The sequence below is a fragment of the Rhamphochromis longiceps genome, linkage group LG23 (genome assembly GCF_057381845.1).
Source record: "Rhamphochromis longiceps isolate RC_006_pf linkage group LG23, R_longiceps_female_GT1.1, whole genome shotgun sequence".
NCBI classification, from domain to species: domain Eukaryota; kingdom Metazoa; phylum Chordata; class Actinopteri; order Cichliformes; family Cichlidae; genus Rhamphochromis; species Rhamphochromis longiceps.
The window spans coordinates 9,993,515-10,018,989 of NC_140578.1; the positions used below are offsets into that span (position 1 = coordinate 9,993,515).

The following is a 25,475-nucleotide window of genomic DNA, read 5'->3' on the forward strand; positions in this document are numbered from 1 at the left end:
GCAGACTAACATGTGAGCTGGAGTGTTCTGAGACGTTATATTTGGTATATCCAGACCATCCGTCGGCTCTTACTTCGGAAACATGGCTTAAAAAATTTCTCTTCAACGACGTAATCCGATAAAAAAAAAAACGATCTCTTTACCCATCGGCTTCCCGTGGCTGTCATGCGACCGGCTATTGAAGTTAATAATACAACAGCTTCTTGCCATTTTTTGGGTTTCTTTTTATCGCTGTGTAACTGAGTTCAATTGAAAGCCTGCGTGCGCTAGTACCTCTTGCCACAAGTTCCCTGAATCCTTTGCGGTTTTATCCCTGAATGACGTCACATTTTCAATCTTTATCCTGGTGGGCCGGTCTCTAGTCAAAATGCCCGGGCCGATTTTTTGTCCCAGTCCAGCCTTGTACTGTACTGACAGTTTTACTACTCTCATCACTTCAGTGTGAGGAGTGGAGGTTCAGGCAGAGCTGGAAGATTGCTCAGGTCACTCTGAAGTCTGACAGGTACTGGAGACAGCTGAGGCTGCAGAATGGTTTATTCTGAGAAGAGGAGGTAGAATGTGAGTGGAAACAATGGTTTGGTTTCACTTGATCATATCTGAGGGCGTCTCTGATGGAAGCAGACGTTTCACGCATGGTAGGAAAGTTCACGAAAACCTCTGGACGGTGTTCCCTGCAGAACTTCTGACGCACCACGACCAACACAGGCCACCAGGGGGCGCTACATCAATATGAGCATATAGGCTGTGTTTAATGTGTTGTAATATAAGCGAGCCCCTAAGAATCATCAGCAGTAGCGGTTTTAGATTCGGGCGACAGGGGCGGTTGCCCGGGGCGGCATCGTGGTGGGGGGCGGCATCACGGGCATCGGCAACAACAAAAAAAATGCTCATACTCATGCTGCCCGACGTCAGCCAGCGCATATTGGGAATGGCATAGGCACCAATCGGTTTTCTATCGCCCATTTGCTGGGAGTAAGGGCGCCCTTCGTTTGCGAGGTGCGCCTGCTGCTTGCGGCGCAGAGAGGAGAGGGCGGGGCGGCGGGGGATTCTCTGACCGGCTGGAGCAGCATCTAATAACCAACTCGGAAAATAAAACAAAATAAAAACAAACCAACAAACACGAAAACACCAGACATTATAATACAGACTTATAAATTGCACCAATGTTTTTTCGAAATTCTATACACGAAAAGTGAGCGCGAGAGCCCTCGGTGCGCCTGCTTGCTGCTGAAGTCAAAGTAAACTTTATTGTCATCTCCGCTACAGTCCAGTATATAGAGAGACGAGATGACGAGGCTCCAGTTACAGCAGTGCAAGTAAACAAACAATATATATAAGAAGAGTAAGAAAATAAATATACACTTTAGGACTCGGGGTAAAGGGATCACTAACAATTTAAAATTTACAGTTTGATGATTTAAAGTCTCACACACAACCCGTCAAAAGGGGAGAGGGCCCCTGCTGCTTCCAAATAGAGCACATTTAATTTATAATGATGTAAATCCAAGTCCATTATGTATTCATGATTTGAATCCTGGGTTGTGTGAAATCTCAGAAATGCACCCTAGACAAAGTGAATCTGTGAACTAAGGTGTAGGTGTGTTAGATCATGTTGTGGTGATCCTCAGGTTGAGGGATGGGTGTTCATACTGGAGTGAAAAATGAAAACCAATGGAAGATGGACAAGAAAAGTTCAAAGCCATCAGGTCCTCAGTTAAGAAAAAAGAGAAAAGAAGAGGAAGAGAAACGAGCAAAAGATACAGGTAAGCAGATATCGTCACCAGTGGGAAGCAGCTCTGCTCCAACACTGACCGTGTGCAGATTGTGAACTTTCAACGTAGTTTTACAGGTTTTCCTGTTAATAAAGAGCCCGCCTCATTCAAACAGCATCAAAGGAATTAAGTCACAGATAAACAATTAAATGGGGGAAATGTCCTTTTTTCACTTTTACAGTGAGTTCACAGAAAAAAAGACATTTTCTTTGAATGAGAACATTATATTTTATATTTACAGGACAGTGTGGGCAGTGAATTGCCAGAACTACTTCTGTAATTTTACACATTTATCGTGTCATAAATGTCTGGCCACATTAGGATCAACGTAGCTTGTACGTGGCCCATGAGTTACAATGAATTTGATGTCCTTGTATTAAAGCCTCTGTGAGTGATCACTCTGCTGTTGTTAGAGCAGGTGAAGGCATCTGAGGGTCATCCTGCCATCTTTTCATCCCGACTTGACTATTTTAGCCATATTTGCTCAGGTCAATCACTCACTACACAGATTTTAAACTTGTATTGTGTAAGTCTGCAGGGCATGTGCCTCCCTACCTCACCTCTTTATTATTTTCTCTGCTCTGCAGCACTTTTATCAAGCAGCTGTTTTTAAATGTGCTGTGAATTAATCTGACTTGAAATCAGCCTGTGTGTTGGGGTTGATCAGTTTGTGAGGACACAAATCACACTGCACGAGTGCTTTAAAGACCTGGATCACCTCTCATTTCTACAAAAGAGGATTAGGAATGCTAAAAAAACAACAAAAAAAAAAACTTTTTCACCATTCTTAAATAATAAAATAAGAAATACAAAAGCCCCCCGCCCACCTTTTTCCAGTGGTCTCAGATAAAACTAAGCTTATCATATTTGGCCCTACAAATCTTAGAAATATGATGCCTGTGAGGACTCCTGGAGCTGTTTCTGACCAGGATAGGTCTTTCTATGCGCATATTAAACAAATATGCAGGACTGGTTTCTTTCTTTCTAACAACTTCCTGTTTTTGCACTCGCTGCCTCTCCTCCATCCTCACTGATGCATCTTTAAATTTGTCTTCTCTCTTTTTCTCCTCATCTCTGTGCTCCCCTTCTTGGGCCTCGTTTCCTGTTAAAAGGGACTTCTTCATCCCCACTGTTGCCAGGTGTTGATATCGTGCAATCGTTCCACTTAGCAGCTTGAAGCTGTGTATTGGTGCTAATCAATGACTATAGAAAAGATGGCGAACCTGGCTGCACTTCCTCCCATTGTACAAAAATGAAGCCCGCTTGAAGGAGCTGCCATGTTGCACTTTTGGAGCCCGAGTCTGCACGGTTGTGACTTGAGGTAGAGCATCAGCATCATTCACCCACTGGACATGACTGTTAACACGCCTCCCTACACTTTTTTCGTAGCCCGGCTGCTCCGGTCCATCTGCTGATGGGTTTACAGTGACTCGTTAAATACAACCACATCACTATTATGAAAAAGACACAACTTATCATCTCATAGCTCTACAAGTTTTCTACAGTCAACGGTGCTAAATGAATAAAACTGAAGTGAATATAAAGGAATGACCATGACTTCAGAGTGGAACTCACTGGCACACAATCAAACTTTTACGAGACCTTGCTCTTTAACAGAAGGCTTAAGTTTAATTGAGTTTAATGTCAGCAGTGATTGATTTAAACTCAGATCAATTTCACTGATTTTCACAATAAAACACTGCATACACTGTGTGAAAGGGACATTTATTTTGAAAGACAATCATTGCAGTTAGTGTTTCAATGCACAAATGATTTGTGTGTGTGTGTGTGTGTGTGTGTGTGTGTGTGTGTGTGTGTGTGTGTGTGTGTCTGAGATTATCAGTACATTTTTTTCAGCTCTCATGATTTCCAGCTCATTGATTGGTTGGATATTAAAAAATTGTCTGCAGGCACAAAGAAGAAAATCTGAAGAAAACAAACAAACTAAAGCTGAAAATCATTTCCTGGGTAAAAAAAAGATAAATTTAAAGCTTTGCGAATAAAAGTTAAAAGCTAAATGTTCACTGTAAAGATAAAATATCAGAAGGATTTGATTTTAACTTCATCTGTTTGTTCTTCAGTCGCTCCTCTGGGTGGGACGAACACAGCGGACTGTTCCTTTAACGGTTGATCAGCTCCATGCTGATTGGGTAGAGACGGGCGGCAAGCAGCTCGTACCAAACGTCACGTTTGAAGATTTATTTGTAAAAATGTTAAATTAAATAAATAAATTACCGATGAAATGTTTTGACTTTCAAAAATCAGTCAGAGAGAAAATCCATTGGTTCTCGAAGGACTACACTTCCCAGAGTGCACTGCAGCAGGCCAGCCAATCAGCTGGTAGCAGTCTGACCCACAATTCTCTGCACGGTGTGAGAAACACCCGAGGGAGGGGGTCAAAGGTCAAACTGATCACAGACTGTATTGAGACATGGCTTCTGAGGCTAGTGGGTAGTGTAGTACTTGAAGCACACCAAGGAAGAACGGGGGAAGATCTGTGCTGAGGTCAAAGCAGGAAATGCAACTGGACCAGAACCTTCAGGACAGGAAGTTGAACGACCGTCGTCAGGGAAACCAGAGACACTACATCTCCGGTTTCCCTGACAATCTTCTGAAGATTATCGGGAACGAAACACCACTACTTAATCAAACGCTTACAGTCCTGTGACCTCTGTGTGCTTTACTGTAACTGAGGGACAGGAACATTCCCACTGAGATAATCAGGTAATCATCACAAGGTCTGTCTTAAATCACCGCTGAGGTTAAAGGTCAGACGAGTCACGGAGTGGAACACATCCACAAGCTAACCAACTCTCATCCTAACATCAGACAGACCCAATCAGAGATGTGAACAGCTGGTTTTACAACTACAATAAAAAAAAAAGGCTGTTTGTTTACTTCAGTGTCCGTGACCCGAGTTTGATTACTGTTCGTTACCCTGATGATGCCGATGGTAAACAGGAGGTGGAGCTTAAGTTAATACATTTTCATTTATATAGCACCAAATCACACCAGTCGCCCTTAGGCGCTTTAATGACACCAGCCTTACTGATGTCACCTGAACGTTGAAGTTATGTCAGATATCTGTCACAGCCTCACACTCTTTGTCGCTGACAGAATCAACCTTTGGATCTCGTGCTTGAATCTTCAAATGTTCTCTGACTGACCCGCATCCACCATCACACCGGACTGCTTAACGAGCACACCTCAGAGACACAGTGAAGTCACCCTGATGGCGATGATAACGATGGCGTTAGTAATCACAAACTTGTTGTCGTTCTGAGAGGCTCATGGTCTCATTTACTTGCACAGCCCAGGATCAGATGATGGAGACATGACCAGGTGTTTATACGACCTGCATTAAAATGCAATAAAACTGCCTCCACTGAGGGGGCGTCGGTTCATTTTCCCCGCAGTGTATAAGCTGATCCAGTCGCCGTTTTACCTATGCCACGCCCCCTAAATCGCCTAGTTTTCAGTGTGTTCACGTAGCTCTTATATTTACAAGGTTTCACTGCTTTACCTGGAGCAAGTGCAAGACTCCATTTGCAAAAACAGGAAGATTACCTCGCAGAAAAGGAGAGCAGATTGTCTGATTGACTCGTTAGTCCTTTGGTCTTATAATGTCTTCGTTTGTAAGCTCACGAGTTTAGAGATAAACCCCACCTAGCGTGTTTCCTGTGAGGTAAAAATCTAATTGGCGGCTCTGACAACAGCGAGTCATTGTCGGGACGGTCTCCTCCACCCTGCAGGAGAACCTCGAGATAAGCTTAAAACGAAGAGGCAAGTGGGGGGAGGGGCTAAACAGAGAATAGTAAATCATAAGACACTGACACAACCTAACTGAACAGACACATCATGCCAGCGTCACGCTTCTTTGATAAAAATCTTTCTTGTCGTTCGCTTCTTTATAAAACACTGATTCATTTTAACCTCCGTGCCTCGCCCAAGCCATTGTGTTTACTTGTCACACGGTTTTTCAACTTTCTGTCATGCTACGTGTTAATGTTTGCTCTTAGGTGAGATGAAGGTGCTGATCCAGCAGGTGAGAAAATGTCGTCACACAGGTGAGAGAAAGTGTTTCTAACTGAGCATGCTCACAGCCAGCCTCCTCATCACGCTGGTCTGGGTGCAACCGTGGCAAAGGGGAAGGGGGTGGGGCTCCGACCTCAGAACTCGACCTTGCAGGCAGGGAAGGTTTCCTCCTGCATGGCGACGGTGCTGTTGCTGCCCAGCACGGTGACTGACAGCTCCCGCTGCCTGTCGTGGGTCTCCTGGTACCACTCGTGCATCGCCAGCGAATCAAACGTTGGGATCAGCGTCACCTGAGAAAAGCCCGGAGAAACACCAATCACAGAGCAGCTCATGAGCAGATGGGAAGGTGAAGAAAGTGTCACAAACCTGGATGTCCGGCCAGCTGCTCTTCCCCTCCAGCAGTGCATCCAGGATGCTCCTCATCGCCGCCTCCTTCACCGGGTCGTCTCCACTCACAATGTAATATGAGGAGCGGAGGCGCCTGAAGAAGTCCAAGTCCACAGTGGTGGAGGCAGTCCCGGACGGCAGGTAGGCCAGATCCACATAGACCGCAGAACCCTCAGACCCGGAGGAACCCGAAGCTCTGGAACCTGGATCCAAAAGAAGAAACAAAAAGAACCATGATCATAAACCAGGGTTTTATGATCTGCTATCTTTATTTAACTCTGAGTGAGGCAGTTTGTGACAAGCACAATAAATCAGTGGCCATGCTTTTTGATTTCCTGATTAAGCCTCAGTGACTTCATGCAGCAGGTCACTGCGTGGGTTATAATCTGAAGGCATACCTGAGGATTGAGGTTTTGCAGCTCCGATTCTAGATCCACCCAGTGAACTCCGGGATGAGGGCTTGGCATCGAGGCTGGACGCCATCTTTAAGGACCCTGTGGAGCTGCCGACCTTCGACCTTCCATTCTGGGCCACTGTGCTCCCTGACGACATTCTCTGCAGCGGTTTCTTTGTCTTTCCGGCTGAGCTCTTCTTGTCAGGCTCTGAGTCAGCCATACAGGCTCCAGGCTGCGGCGGTAGAGGAGGGAGGTCCTTGACCGGCGCTGGCGGTGGGTCGTGCTGCCCTGCCCTGTGGGTAAAGTGTGATGTAGGATGTTCCTGTGGTTGGGTGGGTGGAAAGAACCCGCTGGAATCATCTTCAGAATCAATGTCGGCTGTGATGGAAGGACAGTCCTCTGTGCTGGGGGGGATATCAGAATCAGTGGTGGTGGGCAGGGTGCCGCTTACTGATGTGGGCGGAGTCTCCTGACTGTAGGCTGAGGCGTGGTCGCTGCTGCTCGCATCCTGAGAGTGGTTGTTGTTATCAGAGACATCTGGAGACGTTCCCGTGGCGAGGCTGGGGCTCACGTGCTGCTGATGGTTCTCCGAGGTTCTGGGATGCTGGAACTCACATGGGGAAACCAAGCAGAGGTCGACGTCGTGAAGAACATCCGAGATGACCTCTGACATCCCATGGATGTGGTCCTCTGATGTGTTTCCACAGCACCCGTTATGGGCAGACCTCAAGGCTATCCCAGCACTGGAGTCCAAGTCAATAACGTGGCCGTTGGCGCAGACTTTGGGGGAGGCAGCAGGGGGGGGCAGAACCTGCTCTAAAGACACTGAAAGTGATTCATCAACCTCTGTAGAGTGAGGTGAGCCAACCTCAGCCGGCATGGAGGTCATGGTTGGGGAGGAGTCCGGCATGATGTCCTTAAAAGGACTGAGGGTCAGAAGGCTGGACGGTTTATCTTGAGAGGATGTGGAGTTTTCCAGACCTTCAGGCAGGGAGCTGAGGTCAGAGGTCCTACATGAACTTCCCTGATTGTAGTCCTCAAAGCCTAGACTAGACCCTCTTGCCTCGAGGCCACTGTCCTCGCCCAAGCCACGAATGTCCTCTTCGAGGGACTGGTAGAAAGGGGTATGTCCAGCACTGTTTGGGGCAGAATCTGCAGGAGAGACCAGCTCCAGGGTCTTTTCCTCCATGCAGACATCGGGTCCATTTTTCAAGGATCTGTCCACTGGCTCATATGTGGTCTGGGTGAGGTCAAAGTTCACACTAAGATCACCTTTTGGAGTTTTAGCGACCAGTGAGGAGGCAGTGACCATATCATGATCAGTCTCTGAGCAGCGAAACTTCTCTGGACTCTCTACTGCGGAAGTCGGGTTCCCGTTGGACTTTACTTCGTCAGGATTCAACCCCCTGGACTTTGCACTTTTACCACTATTCCCATTCTCATCTTCCAATCGAAGTCTTTCAAATTCAGCCGTCATGTCCTCAGGTGTGGACACCTTAGAGCGAGCCACCTCCTTCTGGGTCTCCTGCTCCTTTGACACCGGTTTGCCTTTCGTCCCTTTGTTCAAAGTATCTTTCTTGGGAAGAGTCCCATCCTTCTTCAGAGTGCTGGTCTTCCCAGACGGTTTTCTTATTTCTGCACTTGCTGTTGAAGCTGCACTTGTGGCTTTCTTCACTTCTTTAATGGCTGGCTTTGCTGCCTTCTTCTCATCGCTCTTCACGTCCCTCTTCACGTCTTTTTTTGGTTCAGATTTGAAGTCTTTCCTTGGCTTCATACTTGGGATTTCTTTCTTTGTTGCTTCTTTCTTTTTCTCTCCACTCTCTTCCTTCTTGTCTTTCTTCTTCACTTCCTTCTTCTCTTCTTTTAAAACCTCTTTCTTTGGAATGAGCTTTTCAGCAGATTTCGCTGGCTTCGATTTAGCCTCTGGTTCCTTTGTTTTGGGCTTTTCTTCGGCATCCTTTCTGTCTTTAGGTACAGAGTCAGCTGCTACCCTAGGCTTGGTTTTCATCTCTTGTTTTTTGGCATCCACTCGTCCAAGTTTGTCTTTCTGTAAGGCACTACTGGGTCTGAAGTCCTTAGACTGGGACTTAAGGCTTTCTCGACTGTCTGTTCGTTTTGGTTGCTTTTCGATTTTGGATGTTTCCAGGTCCTTCAAACACACTGCTGGTAGTTTCAGGAAATCCAGATGTTTGAGTTTCTCAAGTCCATCCAGAATTTTGGTCTGAGGCGTGCACCCTGGGAAGAGCACACGGATGATTTTCTCCTGAGGGCTGGACGGGTGCCAGACCAACAAAGCACAAATGGAAACAAGGCACGGCAGTGGAAGATCTGAGCCCTTCACATTCGATCCATTGTTTGGCCAAGTCTGCATCAAAGCTTCGAGCTCTTTGCTACCGCTGACCGGATTCAGAGTGTAAAGCTCCAGACGACCAACTCCCATCTTTTGGAACAAGATCACGGGTTCTATGCTAGGTCCGTTAGGCCGGTTCAGGGGTTCTGGTCTGATCGCCAGTCTCTGCAGGTGCTGCAGAGCAACTGTTGCCTGATCGCAGCTCCGCAGCTCGCTTGGATCTTCCTGGATGAACTTCAGCCTGTCGGGAACATTGAGAAAGACCACCCCGATCTCAGGGGAGATGAGGTTTTTCATCCAGTCCTCTTCGGGATGGGATCCGGCAGCCTCGTCGTCCTGCTCGGAAACTTTTCTCAGCAGCAGACTGTTCACGCCCGGCAGATTGTCCACTCCGATGTGTGTCAACAGTACAGCGTCAATCCTGTCCAAGTGTCGAACCAGTTTCCAAAAGCTGGAGCGTGAGTCAGAGCCGCCGTTCACCAAGACATTAAAACCGTTAACAGCGAAGAAGGCAGAGTCACCCCTCCCGCCAGGGAAGATGTAGCAGCAAGGTCGAGACAGCTTCAGGAAGCCCACGGTGCTTGGGGGCTCCAGTAGGTCGAAGGGAGACTCGGGCTCCAGAGACTCCAAAAGGTACTCTACGAACTCTTGCAAACCCTCCATCTCGGGCAGGACTGGGGGAGGGTTGATCCGAATGTTTATGAAGTCTTGCAGATTGTGTTTCTCCAGTGCCGGCTCCTTCCAAAGGCCAGAGTCTGGACAGCTGAGGGTGAGGCTAGGCTTCACCGCTGGGCCTGCCGAGCTCAGCAGTTCACCGACCTGTCGACACAGAGTCAAGCAACTCGAACATCAGCAAGCACTTAAACATGCTGTGTAAACAAAACCAACAAAGACACAGTTTGCTTACCTCCTCGTCAGAAAAAATCTGGATGAGGTTGCTGAGGGAGAAGCAGCCTTTCTGCAGTACAATGTCGCCGCTGCCCTCAACACACTGACCGGCGAGAATCAGCAGTTTGCGGCGCGATGGATTGCAGACAAGCCGCCGCACCTGAAACAGGAAATGTATCATCGGTGCAGCTCAGAGGAAATAAAAACATACTCAGACACACACCTAGCAAACTGAGCCAGGAAGTATTCTCAGATATACAGGAGATCGGCTGATCTCCGTGTACGCGAGAGCCCGCCAACAGCTGAGAAAACATCTGTAAAGGTTCACGTCTGACTCACCTCTGAGGAAACAAACTCTGAGCCTGGATTCACCACGACTTGCGTGTCCAGGACGTCCCCGCTGTGCTGGAGAGTCCGCTGACCTGAAACACACAAACAGGACAAACGAGTGTCAGGGGGAGATCTTCCCTCAGGTTTGCCCTCATTCCTGCTCACTCTCCTGTTCTCTCCATGAGTGCTGCAGCTGCTCATTCATTGGCGGGACATCGCTCAAGACCACATCCACCCACCACACTGCCTGCCAGGTTCCACTGAAAATACATCCATTGAAACTAAAGCTCATCATCTGTGTGCATGCGTGTCTGTCTGTCTGGGTGCGTGTGTGTGCGCACGTATAATAATAATAATAATAATAATAATAATAATAATAATGGATTGCATTTATATAGCATTTTTCGGGGCCCTCAAAGCGCTGTACAATTCCACTATTCATTCACTCTCACATTCATACACTGGTGGAGGCAAGCTACAGTTGTAGCCACAGCTGCCCTGGGGCAGACTGACAGAAGCGAGGCTGCCATATCGCACCATCGGCCCCTCTGGCCATCACCAGTAGGCGGTAGGTGAAGTGTCTTGCCCAAGGACACAACGAGGGACTCGAACCGGCAACCTTTTGGTTACAAGACGAACTGCCAACTCTTTGAGCCACAATCGTCTGTATGTCTTTGGGCGGCTCAGCAGAGTCTCAGCTGACTGTGTTTGTGTTTGGATGGAACAACCAATTATCTGTCTCTGTTTAAAGCCCCTCAGACTGATGACTTCACTCCGTCCTGTTGGATCAACTGTGCCACAGTCTGATTTACCCTCTGTCCGTGTTGTTGCCTTTAAGTCGCTGACCTGTCCCAGGTCAACTTTCCTCTTAGGTGAGGCAGAGGGTAAACACCTGGGCCATCAGCTGTTAGTCTTTCAGATGCACTGAAATGCCTCAGAGGAGCTGAGCAGAATTTGAGGAGCCTTCAACTCCTCAGTTTAGACCATGTGTTAAGATTGGGAGGGTCAAATTAAAGGAAAACACAGCAACGTTATAAAATGTCAACTTTAAACCCTCAAAACTGATGATGATGATGATGATGTTCATCTTCTTCATCATTATTATGACCACCAAATTTTGACGACACTCAACCTCCCCATCACCGCTTTGCTCTGGACTCCCCGTCAGAGAGCTGCCCCTCACCTTGCCTTCATATTCATCATCTCTGTGTCACGGTGAGTGTCAGGAAGCTCGGCATCACGCATCACAGTGGACGGCAAGCTCAGTTTGGATACCCCATCAGTAAGGTCACAAGAAGTACCGTCTATCTGTGGTTATCTCAAACTGATTCTGAGGTCCACGTATCTGTGTCTATGTGTTAGCCCTGTGACAGACTGGCCACCTGTTCAGGGTGTACCCTGCCTCTTGCCCTAAGACATCTGGGATAGGCTCCAGCCCCCGCAACCCAAAAAAAAGAATAGGAGGAAGAGAATGGATGGATGGATCTTTGTTTATCCATGTTAGCAGGACCTGTCAGTGACAAGGATATCTCCCAGTCACAGGTGACATGTGACTGGTTCTCGATCGTTTCAGAACAAAACACGTGGAACATTCTGTAACCAGCATCCACAGAAACCTGTTCATTCTGAAGAAAACTCCACTCGGATCCTTCAGTGAATGAAGCTGGAAGAACGTCTGCAGAGGAAATTGGCAACTGCTGCACGTGAAACTGCATCGCTCAGACTGAGACGGTCAGGTGTTTTTAAACTGTTATGACCTGAGATGGACCCACATCCCACCCCGAACATTAATAATTTAAACTCAGCAGCTAATGTCTGATCACTGTCCCGTTACAGAGCTTCCTGTGAGCTGACGGTGAGGTTTTCCCACTTTAACGTTTCAGCTAAAAGGGAACGAAAACATGAAGTACGGTTTCTTTCAGAGGTTCAGGGAACACACACACACAGTCTGACACTTGTGCGAACCTTCATCCGTTTGGTCACCCTCACAATCCTGCACACATCTAAAAGTCCTTGTGATTTTCTTTCAGACTCCAGGTCATGTGACACAAGCGGCCGTGTTTGAGGACTCGCGGTTCTTCACGCCTCCTGCAGAGTCCTGAGCTGCTGACAGTTTCTGTAAAGCTGTCCTTGCCACCTCAGTCTGAGGTCCTGTTTACAAAAAAACAGAAGCGCTGCCTCACGCCATCAGCTTGTGGCCATGAGCACAAGTCACAGGACAAAACTGCTTTTCATTTGATCTAAAACACCCCATCACAGTGTGCCATCATCCTGCTGAACAGAAATTAATGATGCTATTGATAAAGGCATCAGCGGGACTTTCCTCTGCTGATCGAAAGCATTTCATGCATTTTAAAATCCTCCGAGGCCGCCAGGCTCAGCATCAGAGAACACATCAAACATGGAGGTCCACAGGGTACTGGCTTAAGAGGCCCGGGTACAAATCCACCCCGAGTGTCTGACCACTCCTCTTTCCTCCAATCAATCCCAATACAGGCTTACCTCGCACTTCTTCTGACAGGAAGGCTGAATGTCTCGACACAAAGAGCTTCAGCTGTTGATCCAGAACGGAGACGTCCAGATCCACCGCCCAGCAGCGCACACCTGGACATTAATAAGAAACAAAAAAGGGCTGAACATTTTCATTTTAATGACATTATCTTACATGGCTGCTGTGAGGTTACTGTACTAACAGGCCATCCAGGAAATCTGAGCTCCAGTTAATAAGTTAATAAGGGCTATTAAAGGATTTTGATTGGCTATCACTAATTAGCAGGTAACTAAGTCTGTACAGAGTCCACGAAGCAGTGGGTGAAATCACCGAGGTTACATCTTTCATATACAGCTTGTTGTTGGCGTGCTATGGCTGTGAAACCTCAGATATCAGCCGCACATCACTGTCAGATAGACCATTTCTACTGCAAACAGGAAGTCAGTGATATTTAGTAACACAACTTCCTCTTTTTGTGCGAGTGGACAGAGAGTGAGTTTGTACACGCACACTCATCATAAAACAGCTGTAATAAACAGGCTGAGAGACAAGTGTGTGTGTGTGGACTGTGATCAGTCTAAAGGTTAGACAGTGAATCAGCTCAGCGTGTTTCAGAACTCAAAACTCTTTCAGATGAATCAGAGATCGCATTAATCATATTGAACAGATATCAAATTGTCCTCCTGATAGTTGCTCTGTTCGTTTTCTGTGAACCTACTTTTACAGAAAGTCCGGAAAATTAAGAAACACAATTGCCCACTTCCGGCGAGACGCATTTTCAAAAAATAAAATAATGACTCAGTAGTATGCATTTTATTTTTTCGGATAAAATCCGGAAATAAAAAGCTTAGACCTCGTCACAGAGCTCAGTGTGAATCAGTCTCAGTTTCTGAGAGTCTCTAAAGTGACCCGAAAAAGAAACCTGCACACTGGACTCGTTAAACAGCTGCACCCGAACCGGAAAAGGTTTCATAAATGTCAAATAAAACGAGGTGCTAGTTACTCTTTACAATTATGTTCAAAGTTTCTCTGCATCAGCTTCAAAGCGATAAAGTCTCTAAAACTTCGGACCGGGCACAGCTCATTCTAACAACAGCAGCCTCCCGGACTTTTATTGTGAAGGGCTGTGGGGACCTCCGGCCCCGCAGCTCTATTCTCCTGAACTTCCAGAACTCACCTGTTTCTATTTGCTGCAGTACCCGCTCCAGCAGCTCCGCGGGTCGCAGCGTTCCCACCACCACTAGGACCGAGTGATCCGCCGCAGTCCGGGAGGCGCCGGCAGGAGAGCCGGGAGGAGAGCCGGGACCGCCGCCCCGCTCCGCCGCCATCATGGCATGGACTGTCCACCGCTAACGTCACAGCATCCTCAGCCACAGCCCCACCCCGCCGCTGCTAGAGGCGGGATAATGATTTAAATGGCACATCAGTCGGCCAAAGAGAATGGACAGCCATGTAGCTGTCCAATCAGAAGTCAGAGCTGTTTTCAGGGGCAGCTCGGGAAAAACGAGTTTTATAGTTTCGTAAACCAAAGAATAAAGATCAAAACGTCGAATAGTCTTCACCAAACTGAAGCCTGCTCAGAAAAGTAAACTCTTAAAGTATAAGGACACGTTTCTGCGGATTAAAATTAACTTTCGACTTTAGTGAAAAAAACTTTTAAGAGCTGGATCATCAGATTGGTAATTTTAAATTGTTCTTTAAGTTGACCCTGAGAAACCCAAACGGGATCGCGAACCATACAGGTAAAACTACAGTAAAATCATTTCAGTGATTTATAAAAAAAATACCATCTATTAGACAGCCGTCATGTTTTTACGCAGTAAACCACGTGGTGTTCCTTCTTCGGTGGTATTTCCCACACTCCATCGGGCCCCTGAAGGCAGCTGCTTTCGTGTCCTACAACATGGCGGCCCCGGAGCCCAGCCGCTGCTGTTTCTTCGTGCAGAAGAAGAAGCGTTTCTGTAAGATGGTGGCGGGAAAAGGCAGAAAGTACTGCGGGGAGCACGCGACCATGGTGAGTTCACGGATACAGTCACTTGCTCAGGTGTGATCTGGCTCCAGGTGGACCGGTCAGGAACAAGAAGGGGCCATCCCCAAAGTATGCCCACAAAGTCGCAAAGATGAAAGTGTCCAAAGTGTGTCGGTCTGCTGAAGCATGATGAGTTCCTTTCACTGGAACTAAGGGGTGGAACCCGACTCCTGGAAAACACCCCACACTCTAAAACCCCCTCCCCCAAACTTTACGCTTGGTACAGTGAAGTCAGACAAGTACCGTTGTCCTGGCAACCACAAACCTACTCTCATCCATCGGAGACGCGTGATTGGTCACTCCAGAGAACACGTCTCCATGGCTCTAGAGTCCAGTGGCACATGCTTTGCTATTTGTTTGGTGATGTAAGGCTTGGATGCAGCTGGTTGCCATGGAAACCCATTCCACGCATTGTTCTTAAGATAATCTGAAGGCCACGTGAAGTTTGGACGTCTGTAAAGGTTGACTCTGCAGAAAGTCTGTGAACTCTGTGCACCATGATCCTCAGCATCCTCTGAGTCCGGTCTGTGATTTGCATGGCCGACCACTTCATGGCTGAGTTGTTGTCGTTCCCAGTCGTTTCCACTTGGTTATAATCCCACTAACAACTGGCTGTGGATATCGCAAAGACACTTCTAGCGTCCTATCACAGCACGACGCTGGAGCTCACTCAGCTCCCGAGAGCGAGCCATTCTTTGCAAATGTGTATAGAAGCAGTCTCCATGCCCAGATGCTGATTTTATACACCCGTGGACATGGTAGTGATGGAACACCTGAATTCAAGGATTTGGACGGGGGAGTGATTACAATATAGTCTTAATATCTCACTGTCTGGAATGAAGTCGGATATCTTATTACAGATCAAACCACAGATCATGATGAGGTGTGCACTACATTAATGTAATGCATGCACACACAGAATGAAGATCTCTTTATTCAGACTATACTGTACACCTGTATATACGGCACACGTGTGGACATACCATAGGAATCATATAGCTTGCAATGGCATGATGATGATCACAAGGTTATGCCTGAAGAGTCTGCGGTGGCTCAGTGCAGGTGAGCCGTTTGTAGCTGCTAGAGTTGGTTCATTTGAAGCTGCATGAAGAAATCTGATGCATTCATTTATTTGCAGGCTCAGTGCTCGTGATTGTGAGGTAATGGGGTTCTGTATGAGGTTTAACAGCACGGGTCAGTCTGCGCTCTGGACTCACTGCTGCAGATGTCTTTGTGGGGATTTGGCACTGGGCTTGCCACCGTACTAGAATACAATGGTCGATACCACGGAGAAGACTTTGATCCTATCCTGCAACAATAGAAGTGATGAAGAAGAAGTCGTAATTTTTTCTTAATTTTTCCAGATCCGAACTTGCCATGGACACACCGGACAACGTCCTGAAAAAAACTCACCGTGGAAAGCTACGAGTATACATGAAGCGATGACGAGTTCATCCAGATTTCAGAAATCAGTGGGGTGGTCTGAGCTCACATCTGAGCAGGCAGACTGACCCGTGCTGCAGATATCAGCGAGTTTGAGAAGATCAATGATGTCGATCAGCTGTGATGTCATGAGCCTGTGATGTGTTTCCTGTTTCCAGGAGGAGGACGGGGGTGGCAGCAGGAGGATCGTCTGTCCTCTGGACCCCAAACAGTGAGTGACAACACATCAGTCATCAATCAGGTCATTGATCGGCTGACAGGAAGCTCATCACTGGTAGCTATTGATCCTACTCTGCTTGTTTATGTGTTTCAGCACCGTGAGTGAAGACAAACTCCAGAAACACTTGAAGAAATGCAACTCCAGAGAGAAAGCCAAACCGGTGAGACGCTATTGATCCATCAGTTGATCAGCGATTGCGTGTTTATCCAAGTGTTTCCACAGAGATGAACGTTTGATCTCCTGCAGGTTTACTTTGTCCAAAACATCAACGCTGGATCAGCTGATGGAGATGAGACGCTTCGACAGGTAACGACTCACCTGCCCCGTGGCTATTTAACACGGAGTCTCAGCTTACAGAAAGCTGATTCGTGGTTTTATGTTGGTGTTTTGTGGTCGAATGCTGATTGATCAAAGAAGAACTGGTAAAGTAAAACATCTGCAGACGCTTTGATTCACAGTGCCTCATCCAGGCAGACATTCACTGATCTCTAAAGACCAACAGCAGCTCGATTCACACACACACACTGTCAGGAAACAGTTTGTTTCACAGCAGAGGAAGCACCGAGAATGGACAGCAGCGTCTACACACACAATCACACACTTCTTCATTACGCACAAACCAGCACAGTAAATACTATAATAACCACTGATGACAGTGATGGTGACATCATGTTAGTGACATCATAATGGTGATGTGTTACAGGTGAGTCTGTCTGAGCTCAGCAGGACTGAGTTGGAAACTCTGGTGGATAAACTGAAGACAGCGTTCAAAGGTGAGCTGCTGAGATCCGGTGATCAGTGATGGCTGAAGTACTCACAATCTCACACGACTGCTTCAGTTTGGCTGATGTGACACAAAACATCACAAAACTGACAGTCTTTTCACTGAGTAGGTTAGGATTGGGATTAGATTCAGTTTATATTTAAACTGGGTGTAAATTAAGTTTAGGTCAGGGTTAAGTCAGCTTTAATTTGGGTTCAGATCAGCTTTAGTTTTGATTTATTTGGGGTTAGGTCTCGTTTTGGTTTAGTTTCAGGTTAAGGTTTAGTTTGAATTTAGGTCAGTTTTAGTTTTGGTTCAGGTCATGTTTAGTTCGGGTTTAATTTGGGTTAGGGTTAAGTGTGACTCATAAAGTTTTTGGACATTTTGTAAATCCGCGGATGTTCTCCTGGTGTCCCTGCTGTTGTTGTAGGACTGCAGTGCGATCTAGAGGACAGCGTCCAGTCTCACCCCGCCCTCCACGACGAGCTCCACAACCCAAAGAATGGAGACTCCGCCCACAAACACCTGAAGCAGCAGGTAGACTAGGTGACAGCACCATTAGTCTGTGTATTCATCTCATTTCCATGCTGAAGAATTAAACTGAAAAGTAAAACTAATCTCCGTCTGACCTGCCGGGTGTGCTCAGTCTTCCATCTTAGGTCACATGGAGGAGCTGGGGCTGCTGGGAAGGGGGCGGTGCTTTGTGGAGTTCGGAGCGGGTCGAGGGAAGCTGTCCCACTGGATCCACGAGGCCCTGAAGACTTGCGAGCATCTGAAGACCTGTGAAGACCTGCAGCTGCTGCTGGTGGAGCGCTGCAGCACCCGGTTCAAGGTACAGCCCTGATTCTGAAATCCACTTCACCCTAAACTCAAACCCAAACCCCCGACAACCCAAGTACCTTCAGAACCCCGCCTGCTCACCTGCTGCTTTCCATATTTTCATTTCTGGCTTTAAAATAAAAGTGGAAGCGTCGCTGTCGCATGTCGGCGTTCCTCCGATTCACACCTCACACACTGATGGTGTGTTCATCTTTTATGTAGAGACTGTGATCAAGACTGAAAGCAGCTGATCAGTTTGATTGATTGATAGGTGAAACAGGTGCGTTCTGTTGCAGGTGGACGGGAAACATCAGGATGCTGGAGTTCAGTTTGAGAGGCTGCAGGTGGACATTCAGCATCTGGATCTAAGTAAGACAGGAACATATGGACACTGTGGTGCTCTGACCTCTCCTGACCTGTTTCTGTGATGCTTTCAGGTAAAGTCCCTCTGCTCTGCGAGAAGAAACTGCCTCTGGTCGGAGTTGGTAAACACCTGTGTGGAGCGGCGACAGGTGAGAACAGCCAAAAAACTGTCAGCTCTGATTGGTGGTAAGCAACATCCGGCTCATAATTCCACAGTAACTGCTGCTCTACGCTGGTTCCTGCAAGCTCCATCCTGCTCTCTGATGGCAGTACACCTCCACCTGTGCTGAAGCATGATGGGTTTGGTTTTACCTGGCAGGGCAAAACCTGGAGATCAGTTTATGTTTTTCTCAGAACTTCAGCTGAAGTACACCAACATCCACCTGGAAACTAGCATTTCTGTAGTACTTGTCTAGTCTCATCATATTCTGGTTCCGTTCTCAGATCTGGCTCTGCGCTGTTTGCTGGAAACTGCAGGACAGTCGGAGGAAGAAGAACCGCCCCATAAACGCCTCAGACCATCAGAGCCAAGGTCAGGAGGGGGTCTTGGATCAGCACCAACAGGTTGTGGTCCTGGCCCAGTGCTGGGCCTGACAGTGGCACTGTGCTGCCACCATCGCTGTGATTGGCGTCACTACGTCGGGCAGCAGTTCTTTCTGCAGAGAGGACTCGGGGCGCGGGAGTTCTCTGCTTTCTGTCGGATGTCCAGTTGGGCCACGTGTGGACTCAGACCGACCAATCAGAGAGGAGATGGCGAAGAGCACGAACCAGCAGAAGAGACAGACGCTGTGAATGGGTAAATATTTGACCTCTGCCCCTGAAACCTGTCACCGATGGCTGTATGGACCCAGCCCGAAGTAGAAAGTTTCTGTAGTTCAGAAAAAAAAATCAGATTTACTCAATGAAGATTTGTAGAAGTCTTCGTTCCTCTGGTTTTATTTTAGAGCAGCTTTGCATGATCCACAGTTAAGAATAATCCCTCTTTACTGATTCACATCAGCACCTTCAAACACCACATCGAGCAGCTTGTGCTGGGCTTTAAGGAGGTTTAACCAACCTATCAGCACAAGTCAGCAGCATGTCAGTGTTTTATGTTCAGAATCAGCTGCAGAGACAAAGTGAAGGACAGGAGAGTGGATTTATTTCAGTTCACACATGTGATCCATAGATTCATGAAGCAGCTGGAAATCCTTTTTCTAAATATTTATTAGCTCTATTCAGTGTAAGGTCTGTGACGAGCTGATGTCAGCGTGTCACACAGGCTAAACACGGAGGACTGACACTGCACATACTCTGATCTCATCAGTGAACAAGTGATGAACATGAAAATCAAGCTTCGGAGCAGGAGGGTCTACAGGAAGAGAAGGAGGGGCTATAGGATGAGATGGCGGGCCTACAGGAAGAAAAGGAGGGTCTACAGGAGGAGAAGGAGGGGCTAGAGTTTAATGTTCCTAGTGTATAATAATCAGGACTGTCTGCATGTTTACACTGAACTAACACACTGTTTGTGTGTCTGTGTGTGCACGTCTGTGCGTGACAGGTTTCTGTCGGCTTCTGAACGTGAGCAGCTCGGCCGTCTATGCAAACAGCTGATCGACCACGGCAGGTGTCACTTCCTGCAGATGAAAGGATTCAGCAGCAAACTGACTCGTTACATCAGCAGTGATATCACGCTGGAGAACGTCCTGCTGACCGCTGTACCCCTCACCCCCCACTCCTCCTGATTGTTTGATTGTAAGCTGCAATTTTGAGTTTTAAGTTACAGGAAGTCAGACTGAACATGCTCAGGTGTTTTCTGTTTATATTAAAGTGTTTTTTTCCTCATGTACATAAAACGTTTGCAGTCTTCCAACAAGCGACACTGAGCATGCTCACTAAAATCTGCCTGTCACATGGCACAATCATATATTATTCTATAGCTGGAAAACTTCTGGAGTTTGACTCGTCCTGCTTGTCCACTTAAAGTCTTTCAAAATAAAAACACAAGTGTGGCTTTGTGGAAGTGTCTTCAAGAGGGAGAAGCTCAGAAGAAGAAAAAAGACATGGGGCCGTATTTCATGCTGAGGATTCGTCATTGGACTCACCATCGGACTCTGAAACATTCAAAGAGAAAATCGTGTCAGCTGAAACCAACAAAACATTCAAATGATGTCGGGTTGTTCCTCGTATACGGTGCCATTTCCGCCCCAAAGACAGAAATGAGGGTTTGATATAAACACGGGCCAAATATTCTGTATGCCTCCATTATTTTAGCCTAAACTGAGTCAGTGATCTGAGTTCTTGAAATCCAGACAAGCCCAACTTAGAATATTCTACACCACATTTTTGTATGAAAACACTTTTAATGATTAAAGTCTTTGTGTCGTGTCCCTGAATTGTTATGGAGATCCCTCTGAAAGGGTCCCCTGATTGGTCCTCTGGGACAGTTTCCCTCAATTACAGTGTAAACATGTTGAAAAACCTTGGTGTGGTCTACACGTGAGTAATAATGGCTGATTTAAGCATGAAATGTCCTGCTTGTTAATTTTTCTCACAGTAAAAGGTTATGCATAGTTTTAATGAAAGCATGAGTTGTGGGCTGCAATCTCTAAAACATTCTTTATATTCTAAACATGTCAGGCAGCAACAAAACTATTCAAAACTAAATGTTAATTATGATAAATTCAAAATGAACTGACATTTTTTTTATGTTGTGCTTTATATATAATTTATATAAAAATGTAAAGGGTAGAAATAATAAGCTTAGTGGCTGGTTGGGTTTTGCAGCTGTGCAGTGATACAACTAATGTAAAACTAGGAAAATATGAATTTATCATCAAATATTTATCCAGCCATCCTTTTATCCTTTTCAGGGTTGTGAGGGGGTTGGAGCCTATTCCAGCTAACATAAGGCGAGAGACAGGGTATGGCCTGGACAGGTGGTCAGTCTGTCGCAGGGCTAACACAGAGACGAACAACTGTTCACATTCATTCACACCTATGGGCAGTTTCCAATTAACTTAACCCCACTAACTGCATGTCTTTGTACTGTGAGAGGAAGCCAGAGTTCCCGGAGAGAACCCACGCAAGGAACAGTGCTAACCACCGTGCCCCCATGCTGCCCCAAATAGCTATGTAAATTTAAAGTTATACGTGTGCTGTTGGTATCAAACCCAAAAGCTGATACTGGTGAGCACCTTCAGTTTAACCTGCAGACACTGTGAGAGAGTCACTTCATAAATCCATAAAATTTAAATTCAGGTTTATACATCCAGCTTCTAAAGCTCTTTTAGATGTATTTTTTTTAAATGGTGAATTAAGGATGGTAAACACCTTAATTCACCATCTGATCTGATCGATCTAATGAAACTCTGTTGGGTATGGGGCGAGGTTCTCATTGGTTGTGTACAGGGCAGGGTTCTCTGTTTTTTCACAGTGAACTAAATAAATTTTTTTCTATGTATGTTTATGGTTAACTGAAGTGAGTAAATTTAATTAAAAAAACAGGTCAAATTTAATTCAACTTCCTTTTTAATCATAAAAACGTGAAGTGGAATGACTTGATCATTCCAACACTTCTTCAAACAGATTTACAGAGTAAGCAGGAACATTTCAGCTCTTAGAAAATGTAAATACAAAAGTGACGCCACATTTACAACGCTTATAAACCCCACTTCTGGAACAGGAAGTGCATATCCTGAGCTAGTCCAGTGTATTATTCTAGTATTAAGTAGCTGTTGTTCACGTGAAATGCTGAAGTGTGACTTTTTTCCCCGTTCTCACCCTGAAATGGTGCCGAATGCTAGGAACAACGCAGTGGTTATTGTTGACATCACTCTTTAATAACCTGAGGTCAGAGGGGGTCAGTTGGGGTTTAGCTTCCTGTTTGTTGACGTCGTCGAGGGTCACTGCCCCCATGAGATGTTTGGCACACACACAGGTTAGCGTGTTAGCGCACGCAGGTCAGTGAGCATGCTCAGTACTAACGGTTGACGCAGTGCACGTTGAGCACGGCGTACGCTCTCTTTCGGGCCTCCTGGATGTACATGAGCATGAACTCTTTCCCGAACATCTCCCTGTCATCTTCCTCCTCTTCCTCCTCAGCCACCGCCTTCCTGCTCGGCAGCGTCACGTCCAGAGTCAGGGGGTTATCCCGGAAGTTCACAAACCTGCTCCGAGGAAGCGAAGAAGTGAGTGATGCCAGACAGACGGAGGGCAGGTGCGTGAGGATGGCCAGACTCACCTGAGGCTGGACATGCCCTCCATGAGCGGTGGAATGTCTCTCAGCCTGTTGCTGCTGAGCACCAGCGTGTCCAGGCTCCTCATTCTGGCGATGTTCTCCGGAAGCTTCTCCAGCTCGTTCCTCTGCAGCCACAGAGTGTGTAGCACCTCCATTCTGAGGAAAAACACATGATCACTGGCTGTTGACAGAAAGGCGGTTGAGTGTTAAGTCAAATTTTGTAAAATTTCTAAAGTCTTAGTTTAAACTATAGGATCAAAGACATTCCTTTGTCTGACCACCTCTCCAGCCAATTTGGTGCTGGGGGGAGGCTGACGTGGGTTTTATTGTAGATACATCGTATCTGAAGGTTCTGTTTGATGTTTGGTAAGCTTTCTGCTTTTATGATCCTTTTGGTGAGCAGGAGGTCACAAGTTCTTGCACAAGTGCTTACACGTGCACACACATACACACAGTGCCTTGTCTGTTAGAACCATTGGGGGGTTTTACGGTGGGAGGTGCTTGTGCTGTGATGTATATTGTAACAGTTTGTCAATAAATAGCTGCGAGGAGAGCTGCTCTTTGAAGGAGTTGGTCTGGAGACAGGTGAGGAGCATTTAGCTTCACACCCTGGTTCTGACCAAGCCTTTCCTCGTTAGCGAGTAAAAGACCGGTTGAAGATGTTCTGTCTTGTTTTTCGTTCTTCATGAGGAATAAGTCTCTAAACTAGCAGTGCCTGTGGAAACACAGACTCAACATGGAGCTTAGGCCATGTCCCAGCTCCTACCTGTGTATGTCTTCAGGTAAGTGATGCAGGCAGTTTCCTCCCATGTCGAGCCACTCGAGCGCCGGCAGGGCGAGCAGGCAAGCAGGCAGGCAGCTGAAGTCGTTCATGGAAAGATCAACATGCTGCAGCCGCGACAGCGTCCCGAGCTGAAGGTCAGAGAGAGAAGCACACCTGAGCTCAGACTGGACCAGAACCAGGCCTTACTTTTCAGGTGTACGGTAACGAGGCATAGGTTCAGGCACTCACCTGGTCTGGTAGCTCATTTAGGTCCCGGTTCATTGCCAGCTCCAGCCTCTCCAGGCTCTCACACCCGCTCAGCTCTGCCGGGACAAACGGGATTCTGTTGTAGCTCAGCAGCAGCTCTCTGAGCCGGGTCAGCTTTCCTGAGACCAAAACCAGGTGAGGTCACAGCACACAGAACCAGAAAACGTGGCTCACAGGCAGATTAAATCGAGGTGAGCTCACCGATCTGTTTGGGGATCTCAGCGACTCCGTTCCGGGACAGATCGAGCACCAGAAGGTTCTGGAAGCTAGAGATGAAGTGAGGGATCTTCAGTAGTCCGGTCCGGTGGATCTGCCACTCCTGGACCTGACTGAGCTGGATCAGGCAGCCTGGCAGAACCTGGAAACCAGAGCAGCGAGCTCACAATGCGCTGAAGTGACAGTTCAGTGTGCTTCCTGCGAGGGGGGCATTACCTTCCACTCCTCCTGCTCGATCCGGAGGACCAGCCGGCCGTCCTCAGTCTCCAGCTTCTGCTTTAGCCGGGCCAGCGCCGCTCGGTCTTCCCAAAGCCCGACTCCAAGTCTGGACCAAAATCACCAAGTGATGAAACCTCTTCGGTCTGACTTGGGACATCACTTCAGTTACCTTTTTTTCCAAACTTTATTATTTCGTTTTATTTTCTCGTCATGTTTTTGTCTTTAATGTGTTTGATCTTTATGACTTTATTTTTTACACTTTTTTGTTTTAAATAATTTGTTTCCCCCAGTCTTCTCCTTGACTGGCTGAAACATTCTGTCCTGATACAGTTTGACTGATGCAGAGATTCAACATGGCTGCTTTCAGACAAGACTGTATGTAAGAGATGGACATAACCACTGGGTTCATCCCCCCTCTGAAACTGACTCATCTTTTTTCAGGTTCACCAAATTTTCATTTACTCTATGGTAGAAACACTGCGAGAGAAACAGGAAGTGGGTGGGACTAGAGGTCCCAACACTGAAGATGAACCAGTTCAAAGGATTATGGGTAATTTTTATAAGGTTCATAGAGCAGTTTTTGGAGATCCCCACTTTGACCAGCAAGCACTGTATACCAACAGAAAGTGTGCTCAAGTGACTGGGTGTGGTCTGACCTGCCTGTGGCCCCGCCCCTCGTGGTCCTCCTCTTGTGCTCCTCCTCATGCTCCTCCCTCCTCCTCCTGATCCTGGTCTCCCACAGTGCTTTGATGGAGCTCACCGAGCTGCATGCTACCACCACGCCCACCATCATCACCACTTCCTGTCAGCCTTGTGATGTTACAGCACACAGGTGGACATGTAGGATAACCTATCTGAGCTGTAGCCCATCCCCACGCTGACCATCTTGTGACACTGATTATTGATCTCCAGCAGAAATCATGTTTCAGATCAATTTACTGACCATTAATTAAAAACCCATCAAATTCACTCTGCTCAAACATCAAAAACAACCAGAGACAGTTTCCAGCTACTGAAGCAGAGAAGTTTCAGTCCTGCAGTAGGAGCAGTACCAGTACAAACAGCAGTATTAGTACTGTAGCATTATATGAAGTATTACCTGCTGTAGTACACGGATATTACTCGTCACCTTGTGGCCGAGCTGCAGCTCTCCTCCATGCTGCGTCCTGTCTGCTGAAATCTGACCTCGGCTCTCCTCGATAATTATAGCCTTCAGGTGACACATCACATGACAGATTACAGACATGCGGTCATATGACCGGCTGTTACTGCATCTGAGAGACCCACACTAAAAATACCATCAGCTGATCGGGACCAGAGCTGCAGGTTACTGAGGGTTACCCCCCACCCCCTTTCCCCAACATAGGCTCTCTCGCGCGCGCGCGCGCGCACGCACGCACGCACGCACACACACACACACACACACACACAGAGCGAGTCGTGTTCAGCTGTATTCAGAGGTTTTATTGAGTTTCACACATTTTGAATCCGACCCACTCCCAAACA

At 47.0% G+C, this 25,475-nt stretch overlaps 3 protein-coding genes across 5 annotated transcripts; 1 reads left to right on the forward strand and 2 right to left on the reverse strand.

Moving 5' to 3' along the window:
- Positions 1–3,375: 3,375 nt before the first annotated feature.
- map1sa (microtubule-associated protein 1Sa) lies at positions 3,376–14,567 on the reverse strand. Of its 2 annotated transcripts, XM_085397972.1 has the most exons (8): positions 14,436–14,567; positions 13,826–14,040; positions 12,660–12,761; positions 10,167–10,249; positions 9,847–9,987; positions 6,593–9,758; positions 6,174–6,397; positions 3,376–6,097 (listed from the first exon to the last, which is right to left on the reverse strand). In XM_085397972.1, exons 2-8 carry the CDS (start codon positions 13,977–13,979, stop codon positions 5,942–5,944), a joined length of 4,026 nt encoding a protein of 1,341 aa, XP_085254098.1. In that variant the 5' UTR covers positions 13,980–14,040; positions 14,436–14,567; the 3' UTR covers positions 3,376–5,941. The 2 variants fall into 2 exon arrangements, with proteins under 2 accessions (XP_085254098.1, XP_085254096.1); XM_085397970.1 differs by lacking the exon at positions 14,436–14,567 and having other exon boundaries at positions 13,826–14,145.
- On the forward strand, positions 14,204–20,660 carry trmt13 (tRNA methyltransferase 13). Its single transcript, XM_085397974.1, has 12 exons — positions 14,204–14,390; positions 14,469–14,662; positions 16,279–16,331; positions 16,434–16,500; positions 16,587–16,646; positions 17,044–17,113; positions 17,534–17,640; positions 17,750–17,935; positions 18,219–18,291; positions 18,360–18,434; positions 18,730–19,081; positions 19,826–20,660. Exons 2-12 carry the CDS (start codon positions 14,552–14,554, stop codon positions 20,007–20,009), a joined length of 1,338 nt encoding a protein of 445 aa, XP_085254100.1. The 5' UTR covers positions 14,204–14,390; positions 14,469–14,551; the 3' UTR covers positions 20,010–20,660.
- lrrc39 (leucine rich repeat containing 39) lies at positions 20,073–25,340 on the reverse strand. 2 transcript variants are annotated; one of them, XM_085397979.1, is made up of 9 exons: positions 25,069–25,340; positions 24,626–24,779; positions 23,967–24,075; positions 23,736–23,892; positions 23,517–23,653; positions 23,271–23,416; positions 22,508–22,660; positions 22,252–22,433; positions 20,073–20,378 (listed from the first exon to the last, which is right to left on the reverse strand). In XM_085397979.1, the coding sequence occupies exons 2-9, from the start codon at positions 24,760–24,762 to the stop codon at positions 20,341–20,343; spliced, it is 1,059 nt and encodes a 352-aa protein (XP_085254105.1). In that variant the 5' UTR covers positions 24,763–24,779; positions 25,069–25,340; the 3' UTR covers positions 20,073–20,340. The 2 variants fall into 2 exon arrangements, 1 of the variants encoding a protein (XP_085254105.1); XR_014909587.1 differs by having other exon boundaries at positions 22,112–22,433; positions 24,626–25,335.
- Between the last annotated feature and the right edge of the window lie 135 nt (positions 25,341–25,475).